The 10,935-nt window shown below is 42.0% G+C and overlaps 1 protein-coding gene across 3 annotated transcripts in view; it reads left to right on the top strand.

The window, feature by feature from the left end:
- The first annotated feature begins 342 nt into the window (after nt 1–342).
- The window catches only part of agap3 (ArfGAP with GTPase domain, ankyrin repeat and PH domain 3), a 117,171-nt gene continuing 106,578 nt past the window's right edge, over nt 343–10,935 (top strand). The window contains exon 1 of one of the 3 annotated variants that reach the window (XM_035530598.2): nt 343–1,305. In XM_035530598.2, coding sequence (XP_035386491.1) covers nt 930–1,305 — 376 coding nt within the window. In that variant the 5' untranslated portion in view covers nt 343–929. The remainder of the gene's footprint in view (nt 1,306–10,935) is intronic. The other 2 variants (XM_081695741.1, XM_081695739.1) reach the window with 2 other exon arrangements.

The raw sequence follows: 10,935 nt of genomic DNA, 5'->3' as shown, positions 1-10,935 counted from the left end.
CTTTCTGCAAACATGAAGTGTCTTATAAGGTGAAATAATGTGAGAAGATGGTAGGGGATAAAGGTTCTGCAAATACACAAAGTATAAAATATCCCCTTCTAGTGAAGAGCTGCTATGGCGGTATGGTGTAGCTATGCCATGGATATATGTGCCTTCCCTTGCTAATGAGTATTTAAAAAGAGGAGGAATACAATCTACAAAGTGACTAATTCATTGCCTCTGACCTCAACTTCTGGGCCACGATATGCTTATCTCTGGCTTATTCTCCCGTATGTCCTTTGTGTGTGCGCGTGTGGTGGTTGCAAAGCAATAACAGAATAGAATATTTGGTTGCATAATGTTCAAAAATCAAAATGATGTGCACGTTGCTTTAGTCCTTCGTTAGATATCCAATCCAATGCAACCCTCCCCCATTTCGAACACAGTTGCGTGATGTGTGACGTTGCAGCATACGGAGGTGGGGGTCTGGGAGGGACTTCTCGAGCCAAAGAGAATTCAAACGGGTTTATGACTTTAGGGAGTGTAGAAACGTCGCATTCAGTCAATGGACCCGGGCGCACTCCGATAACCGCACGCATCGTGTGCTTCTGACAGGGAAGCAAAGAGAAAACGAGTCGGCTCGTAAGAAAACAGCGCGGGTAGCTCGAAAAGGTGTGTCCAGTTGGTAGACATCCATTGTAACAAGGACAAGACACGGCATAAGACCCCGTCACAGAGGAACAATGCTCCACAATCAAGTTTTGGTAATATGAACAAGAGGCGCGGATTGTTTCAGACGGACACTGACTATTGATGCATCAAAATATTCCACCGTTTTTGTTAGATCAGAGCGCTGCGGATTCCTTTTGAGCGACTTGTCTTGTTATTCCCAAACGCTTAACGGGTATTTCTTTTATTAGAGTAGTTTCTCGTCTCCCTCAGCCACAACGATGAATTTCCAGTCGAGTGTCCCGGTCTCGGTGTCGGTCTCTGGTATCTCTCAGCAATCTCAGCCAGCCATGCCTACCCCAGGCACGGTACCCGCTCCGGTCCCAGTACCCCAGCCCATTCCACCACAGTTTGGGTCCGGATCGTCCGGGAGTTCCGGGGCAGGACAGTTTGGATCTGGGACTGTATCGGGCCCTGCAGCTCAGCCCGGGCCGCCGGGCTCACAGTTTGTTTTGTCCAACTCAGCAGCCATTAGAGCCGAAATCCATAGGTTCGAGTCCGTCCACCCGAACATTTATGCAATCTACGACTTGATCGAGCGCATCGATGACCTGGCCCTTCAGAACCAGATCCGGGAGCACGTCATCTCCATTGAAGGTAAGCACTGTGTACGCGTAGGGGGAAGGGAGGGGGCCCAGGTCGTCTCAGCCGCCGCAATTAATTGGAACCAGGCGCCAACAGTTCATTGTCGTTAGACGAAGGACAGTAATCACAAAGTGACCGTCATGTCTGTTATTCATCCAGCATCTCTCTGTGTGTGTGTGTGTGTGAGAGAGAGAGAGCGAGAGAGGGAAAAGTGGACTAAGGAAGATCCTTCATTTTCAACTGTTGTGTTGTTGCTTGTACTGCTAACATAATAGGGTAGGCTGTTGAAGGACAAACGGACATGCTTGCTTAAGCTCTACAGCCGATGCTCGTTAAAGAACAAACGTTGCCTGCTGGCTCTGCTTTAAAATTTTTTTCAGTAATAAGATTCGGGTGACAATTCCTTATTTGAGTTCTTTATGACAGATTTTTATGCGACACTTTGGAGGAGGTACACAATCAACTCTTATACTTTAACGTCATGCTTAATTTTATTGTGTGTGTGTATGTATGTGTAATATATATATATAATATAATATACACACATATACACACACATATATGTATATGTATATGTATATATATATATATATATATATATATATATATATATATATATATATATATATATGTATATATGTGTGTGTGTGTTTTATAAACAAAAAGGTTTACATAATTTGAATACACTTTTAGAAGATATATACCATCATATGTTGCATGACTTTATAAGACATATCCTAAGCCTTTTTATATTTTATTTGTTTATTGGAATAAAGTTTTCATATTTGTCAGGCTACGAATGTTGTGAAGACTTGTGGTAATTTGTAATGATATATGCAGGGCAAAATGAAAGAACCGCTCGTGTCATTCAGTCGCCCATGATCAGTGGTTCGTGAAGAGAGAGATGCTTGGTTTTACATCTCAGCGGAAGCAGGCTGTGGGTGTTTTTGAGATAGTGGACATTGGTGTGCGTGTCAAGCCCTTTACTAATTTATGCTGTATACAGAGGACCAGCTTCCTACAAGAAACACACCAAGACTCTTTGTCTTGTAAGTGTGTTGGATTGTAGACGTGAGGTTTGTAGATCTAATTATTGCAAATATAGTTTATTCCTTCAGATAAAGTCTCAAATACAATTACATGCATAAATTATTTGCCTTTAAATATCTTTATTCTTTTAGCACTAGGCTAAAGCTGTTTCTTGCAGTGTTTAATAAACTATATTCTAATTAAACATAACATTTGCATTTTGAGAAAATATTTACATAAGGGTTGATTTTAGATGTCTTCTTTTGGTAGGTTTGAGCAAAACAGCCTGGATTGTAATTTATACCCTTCAAAGGAGTCAGAGATACAATCTGTGTTTTTTTTTTTTAATTTTTATATCACACTTTATAACTGATACTATAACCCCACCAGCACTGCACAATCCCAGTGAAACTACAGGATCCATAGTTTTCTTTCAATATCACTGGAATTTTATATCACAGCCCTTCAGGTCCCCTGAACAGTACAAACTATTGACGTTAGATGCTGACTCAAGTTAGCATTGCAAATTCACATGGTCCTCTTAACTATATAGTAACTTTGTAAGTCAAGTCAGCCAGTTAGGCACAGAATCAATCACATGACCTGGTGAAATGCTTTGGGGAAAAACTGCTTATTGTATGAAAGCCAGTTATTTGTGTCCCTTATAGTGTGAAAATAGTTTAAAGTATCAGTCTCAATTATCTGACATTTCTTTCCCAACCAGATTTGTTTCACAGGGTTTACTGAGGTGCAACTGTCGTATCAAAGTCAAGCATCATGTTGCATCTATTAGAAAAGGGAAGTTGATTATCAGGGAGTTAGCTACCTTTGTAGCTCTTGCCCGCTGCAACCTATGGTTGCAATTTGTACACAGAATTTGCATAGTCTAGCACCAAATTCATGTTAATGGGTGTTAGGATTTACATAATGAATATGCAAAGAAAATACAGAAAGCAAGGAGGTCATGATTAATGGTTGTATTGGTAATTCTTGACTCATCCATTGCAATTTCAACTGTGTCAGTAGCCACATGCGCTTTTCGTACACACGTGATGATGAACATTTCTTTCTAGTAGCTGGAAAATTGTAACTGGTCTTTCCACTTATTTGCTGGACCCAGCCTGTTTCGTTAGCATATCATTACTATGGTAATAAGTCCTGGCTTTAAGTGACACCAACAGTTCCTTCTGTCTATTACAGGAAAGGGAGTTTTAATTAAACCATCCAAAATAAAAATACATAGTCAATATTGTTTGGATATGCAGTGAATGGCTGTGTTGTGTTTACATTATCATTATGAAAAAGAACATTTATCTCTTACATTATGAGCTATATTACGGTACATTTACAGTGTTTATTTTTTATTGTTTTCTTCATCAAGAACTGCCGTTACAAGGCAATCACAAATGTTTTTATTCACTAGGTTACTTATGGCTTTTGTGTAAAAGGTTTGCTCCTCTGACACTGAAAGCACAGCTTTCTGAAACAGGTTGGCTGAAAAGTAAATTGGTGCCAGAGCAATTTGCATATCCTTTGTGTTGTCATAAGTGGTACAAATCATTATGCATGGTTTATTTGTTTCCCTTTTTTTTCCCCATTCGTTTTTTTATTTGGTCTTTACAATGTCAATTCCTGGCATGCTACCAAATTAATGTTTTTGACAAGTTACAAAATTTTCAAGTTCACACCCCTGTGCTTTGTTGTGAAGAAAAAATGTCTGTGAGGTGAATGAAGATTTTGGAGATTAAACATGGCCTTGTTTGTGACAGTCATATTTAATTGGTATTTTGAAATTAATGAGTGTACTGGAGTGGTGCTGATCTGGATCTCAAACACACTGCTGCTGTACTCTACTGTGGCTGTGCATTACCTTTTAATGCGTCAGTCCAAGATAGACTCTATGCAACACTCTTCACTGCAGCAAAGCTTGTATGCCTGTTACAGGGAGAAACGGTGTGTGTGTGCACGCGCGATTGTGTGCATGCGCACACACCCACCTGTATGCCTGGACTGCAGACTTTTGCTGTGGTCCTGCATTAAAGCAGAGTGCCTGTTGCTTAGGAACCAGAGGCTCATAGTTTTACTGAAGATCAGAAGAGAACAGGAGTTTAAAAAAAGGAAAGAAGAATCACTCTGCTCTGATTGGGCTGCTTCATTTTCTCTCCTTTTGCTTGAACATCTGTTGTTGTTTTTTTTTTAGACCCTTTGTCCAGTAGGTTTATCATTTACCAAGTGGATACCCACATACTATAATTGAACATCTGCCCCGACTACCTCCTGAATGAACTCTAATAGTTTAACAATATTAAACTCTAATGTAGTTCTTTTAATGCTATAGAACATTACCCAGAATTGCTTAGAACTTCATGGCTGTCCACAGTCTGGTGCAATTTATTTTATTTGTAATTTTAGACATATATGTTTATGCTAAGTTTATGTTAAGTGGAAGAGGGCTATTATGCAGTCAGCAAATGAATGCCATTTTAGTAGTCAGGACTTTTAATTCCTTTCATGTTCTTTGCTCATTAATTTGCTTACACATAAACTGATGGCACATACAAAGACAAGCGAATGTTAACATTTCTTGTTGCAACATTTTATGTTGAAAAGGTTTGAGACCAGCTGTGCCATACGCCATCTGTGCTGGGGGTCTGTGAGAAGACAGTTAGCCAACTCTTCCATTGTGTGGGAGAGGTGGCAGGGTCACTTTCTTATGCATCTTTAAATGGAGCACAACGCTTGTGATGTCTGCTTGGTAGAGAAAAGATGACCAGAAAGCATTCTCCTTAATGACAAATGTTGCCAGCATAAGTAAAACTCACTGGCCCCCCGTTAACCACTTAGATATTTCCCTTCTGATGTCACAGTGAAATTCTGAATGGACTAAGTATGCTCTTGACACTTTACAGGCATAAACATACCAAGTGAATAGGTCTGCTTAACTGGGCTGTATATCAGCATTTATTTAGTTTGAATGTAGTTGGTTTTCACTCGCTCTCCCAATATGTAGCAGAACTAATTTCACCTGCTGAATAGGGGTGGGCAGACCTGAAAGTGGCACCACAGTACCACAGAATGGAGTGGAAAGATTAATGCAATCCTACTTATGGCAGTTGCCATAAAATTCTTTGTAAAATGAACCACAAAAATATTTTAATATTTCAGACTGTTAAATGATGTGCTGTGATATTTCTGTAATATGTTATAATGTTTTAATTAATCATGGCATTTACATGATCCAACAAACATGAAGAATTTTTTTCAGTATAATGCAGTCCAGTCTTGAACAGTGACACAGCAAGGGTTCTACGGTGGTTTTAAAATGTTTCATATCATGCTTCCAGTTTGTAACAGTATAATTGCAAAATGGCATTTTGGTTCAGGTTGTCCAAAGACTATGGTACATACTGCTTTATCACGTTGTTTACAGGCAATCAGGAATCATTTGACTTGTGGTGATCTGTTCTTACGTAGAAGCTTTTAGTTCCAGTAATTATTGCATGCAAGTTGTGCCTGGGATGTAAAAGTGAGCCTCAGAAATGACCTAGCATGTTAATCTGTTTTGTTCAGGCATCATCCTCCTGGTCCTCGCTTGGTCTCCTGTGTTTGACAGTGGTGCAGCTCTGCATCATACATTTTGTTATCAAAAGCCCTTTGTTCAAATGGGTCCTCTTGCCACATGCAAGATCTGGCTAATTAGCTCAGTTTTGACCTTGAACTTTGACTCTGGCTCATTTATGGAGTATTGGGTGAGGTGGTGTCAAGGGGAGGCCATGGGTCTGAAAGGTCACAGGGTCAGTTGGCACTTTCGGGGGTGGGGGTGGGGAGGGGTTCTTTCCATAGCTTGGTGCCATGGCAATGAAAATCTGATGCTATGTCCTATCTGAAGAAGAGAATGTAGACTATTGTTCTGGCAAGACAAAAGCACTCTCTTTTTACTTGTTTGACAGGCCAGAGTTGGCAACTCCCCCCCCCCCCCCCCCACCACCATCTTGAGAGATCACACATGTTCTTTTGCACTCACTGAAGGGGTTGGAATCTGTGGTGAAGTGAGGATCAAGGGGTTCCTGGTATTGAGTGTAGCCAGAAGCAGTTTTCAGATTTTTTCCTGATGATGCCAACTCTGATGAGGCTTTGGACACTTCTATAGGCTGTGTTGAGGTGTTTTTGATCCATTTTCCCAGGAACTGTAGAGTATATTGTCCCTTTTGGAATGACCCCTAATGTAATGATGTTTGATTCTTTTTGAATGCTTAAAACATTGTGATTTTAGTATACAATATGAATTGAGAAATTATTTTAATGGGTAGTGAGGTGAAGAATGTGTCCTCTATGGAAATATACTGTTGCGAATGCCTGTTGGAACTGTGCTGTGCCCTGTAGGCATCTGACCAGCATGTTGGAGTTTTGGGAGGAGTTTCTGTCAGGCAGTGTGTTGGTGCTTGGGGAGTACTGCCGGATGGGCATCTGGACCAGCGTGCTGGAGCTCATCTTTTGTGCCTGCAGGGCTGCTGAGCAACAGATGGCCTGTGGCATGAGAGGAGGCTTAGCAGGGCTGGGAGTGAAACCTGCCAGGAACCCTGGTTCTCCTCGACATGGAGATCTGCACAATTTCTCTCTCTCTCTCTCTCTTGCTCTCTCTCATTCTCTCTCAGCACTGGGGATGATGGGGTGGGTTTTTATGGTGCCTTTTCCTGCTGGATACCACCCTGGCCCCCACTGATGGTACAGTCCTTGAGGAATGGATTGGGCCATATTGGGGGGGGGGGGGGGGGGGGTAGGATGCAGTGTGACACCACTGGAGTCAGCCAGAGACTTCTCGAACAAGATAATTGGAGTCACATGCTCTATTTAGGGACTTTGTGCCTGTAGAAATTAAATTGACTCTCTTAATCACAATTATAAAACAGGGCTATGTCACACTTTTTTTTTTTTTTTTTTGGGTTAGTGCCTTCAACTTTCAAGGTCGTCCTTTCGACTTGAGTGTCCTGTCGTTACATTGGTCCTTTGCTTGAGGGGTGGAGAATGCGTGTTGAGCTGTGTCTATGGGGTGTTTTTATTCTGGATGTGATTAATGTGTTTAGAATGCACCTGGAGTGCTCTGCTGTCCCTCATGGCTTCTTGTCACAAACACTGCGTTTTTCCTTTGAGTTAGTACCTTGCTCTCCTCTCCCCATCTGAAAGTGGCCTAGATCTTAGTGGATGAGTGAAATGAGCAGATTTTTATGAACATATTGAGATTTTAAATTTGGTTATAGGTTATGTGTTAAGTGCTAAAAAGACTTTTATGTATTCCTTGCTATTATCTGCATGGTCCAACCAGTGTCTGTTCAGGTGCTTTTTTTGTATCAGCCCTACTCACATACAAGCATCAATTGATGGATAACATACAGGTTCTGCAGCTTATTTGAGAAAATCGACATTATGTCCCCTGCACACATGCCTCACTTTTAGTTACATGTTAAAAAGGCATGTCTGAGCATATCCCCAAGTACCTCTGCTGCTCTGAAACCTGAGCCAGTTTAGTCTTCATATCAGTAATGACCAGTTACCATTTGTGGATAAGTTGTAAACAGATGGCTGTTAATTAACAGATACCTTTTAAAGTTAATAGATGCCTGTTATTGCTAGCTGTATGCTACTAATACTATATTCAGGCCTTTTGTTGGCAGGTAGAGAACAGTTCCCAAATGGGAACAAGTAACCTTGATTCATTTTCTTCACTTCTTAGAGGTAAAATATCCAAATATAGTTAAACTAATATGTCATCTTTATACCCTATACATTCATTGTATTTTGTACATTCTTTGCACTGGTCTTCAGTTTAATAAATTAGGTACAGTGTGAATCCTAAAAGCTCTTCAACTGTTGCGTGGGCACCTCATGGAGGTGGAGTGTGGACTATATGCTTTGTAGATTTCTGTGATGCTCATGGGTGTTTGCCCTCAGTACCATGCCACTCAACATTTTGCAGGCTGAACGGCCCACGCTGTGTTATAACGTGGGTCAGAAAAGTCGTTGGGTGTTTTTCTGGTGTCTGCACTCCCCAAGCACCGCAGTGGGACTGCATAGTTGCCATGTCACGGTGTTTGCTGCTGTAGTTGGCCTGGAGAGAATACGTTTGTGATTAGGGGATGGCTTGCTAACTAGTTTCGGTGCCTGCCACGGTTACCCCCTCTGCACTCACCCCTGCCTCCTGCATTAACCCCTCCCCTTCAGTCACATGACACTGTGCTCGCCCCTGATTCTGCTGTTCGCCCCTCCCCTTTAGCCAAGCAAGAGCACACTTGCCTCTGCCTCTCCCGTTATGCCCTCCCCTTCAGCCAGACAAGAGCACGTTTCGCGGAGGCAGCTGGAGAAACACTTGCCCGTGTTTGGCACCTTACTGTGAGTTTTCACACTCCAGCCTTCGCTTTGTTCTCCTGTAATGGTGCGACAGTGACGTGCACAAAAAGCTTCTTTGGACTCCCAGTAACCTGCTAGCACTGTTTGTAGTATAGCACTGCTCATGCAGAATGTCTGGCAGATGCAGGATTTTTTTTCTTTTTTAAACGTCATGTATTCCTTCTCATTTAAACAATGCCACTGTCTCATACATCCATGTGCCCTCACAGCTAGCTTGCACAGAATTTGTGATCATATACAAAGAGTCAGTGATTAAAGAGGTTCTCGCATGACATGATGCACTCTCAGGGTCACTCTCCAGCGTTCTGCAGTGGATGGATATTTATAGGTCTCAGATGCTGTTTGCCACAGTGGCAGTACCAGAGAATCTGGTGTATCTGGGGGAGTGGTAGTGTCTGCTGATTATCACTGTGCTGAGATCAGTGCTTTTTAATAAGGCTTTGCTCATGAAGCTGATGAGAATAAAACAGCCACTAATGGTGTGGGCCTGTAATGTGATATTTCTGTTTACTTCACCACTTCCTGTGCTCCTCAAAAGTGCAGCGGAGAGGCAGGGGTTGTCTGACCCCACTGCAAAATAAATCAGTTATCTCCGTTTCAGTCCCCTTCTTTGAGCAGAACGTTGAGAGGCTCTTCCACACACAGTCCCTGGTGGTCTTTATTTGTGCCTGTAGCTTTTTACAGCTCTAAAAAGCTGCAGGAACATCCCCCAGGTAGTTCATGGTACAGTGTCTGTGGGTACAATGAAATACAATTGTACACAAGGGAGAATGCAGTCCCAAATTAGAACTGTGGCTTCTGTACCCAACCAACAGCAGCCACATAACTGACACACGTGGTACAAGCCAGAGTGACTGCTGATTAGGAAGTTGCTTGCATTTTATTTGTACCTCGAAAAAAAAAAAATCCCACGGGTAAAAATGCTTTTGTGTTACATAAGAAGTAAGAAAGGGAACGTTCTTAGGGTGTACTGCCGCATATCCCTTCTAGCAGCTTTGTGTGGCTGTAAACAAAATGGCATGTTGCATAATATTTGCTTGCAAAAAAAGACAAAAATACCACAATAAAAAAACACCATCGTTAATTTTTTAAGAACCTCCACAGCTTTTTAAATTATGACCACAAGCCTTGGTCTACTTGCAGGCTTAATGGAAGAGGGTCCCAGCCAGTTTTGTTGATCATTCATATTTATAACAAAAGCACACATTTCCTTTCCCTCTCCAGTTTAATTGCATGGTTACTATGGTGATGCCAAGAGACGAAGGTCATCAGAATGCGGCAGTACTCGTGTAGCCACCCTTTAAATGCCACCTCATTGGTCTCTCTTTTTTGATGTCATGTCCTCTTTGGCCAGGCAGGGGTCCACCCAGCCTAACAAGTGTGGACGTGTGTGCATCCTTGTAGAGAAAGGCAGCACTGACGGTTTAGTCAGGTGTGCTGGAATGCTAGCACATGGCTTTTAGCTCTGTTGTGTATGTAAGATTCCATAGACTCTGCTGACAAGCCAGAGCAATCTGCTGCTAAGAATCATTTTCATCTGAAAAAGCATAAAGAATTTCTCCTAATGTTTTCTGAGCACCGATGTGCAATAGCTAGTGTACAAACAAGGCTTATGATTTGTAATTACCTTTGTTTACTGATACCTTTTAAAAAACACCCCCAAACTGGCAGGCCTGATTCCCATTACGGCTTTGAGCTCATCAGATTTTAGAAGTACACACTGAATTCTCAATACCTTTTCCATTCCTTCCTGTGCCCACATCTTTCCCAGGGGACATTTACTAGTGTGTTTGGTATGCAGGGATGTCCTTACTGGGAGTCATTGGAGCTGAGGCACTCTCAGAAACCTGTCTAGATTCCTTTCAACTGGGCTTTCAGTGCAAATCGGAGGGATTTGTGCATGGTTGGAAATCACTCACATTCATAGATCAGTCTGGTTGGCATCACATAAAAGGTTTCTGAACACTCCTTTCCCCTGCATGCACTCTTCTGCCCATCAAATTAAGAGTGATGAAACCAACATCATTCCGTTTGGACTTTCCCTGCATCAGCAGTCAATGCATCATTTTCCTGCTTACTAAATACTCTGCAGTTCCAGGGCACTGAAGGACTACCCCCTCAGCCCATCGATTCTAAGCAGAGCAGCTCTGAAATCCAGGGGCGCTTATGTCAGCTTGTTCTGCCTTTCTGCTGCCTCTGATGAGTGTG

This window comes from Electrophorus electricus, chromosome 14 (assembly GCF_041902795.1).
Source record: "Electrophorus electricus isolate QZ-2024a chromosome 14, ASM4190279v1, whole genome shotgun sequence".
Lineage (NCBI taxonomy): Eukaryota > Metazoa > Chordata > Actinopteri > Gymnotiformes > Gymnotidae > Electrophorus > Electrophorus electricus.
Note: the sequence above shows the minus strand (reverse complement) of the source record. Positions and strands in the feature narration are given on the sequence as shown.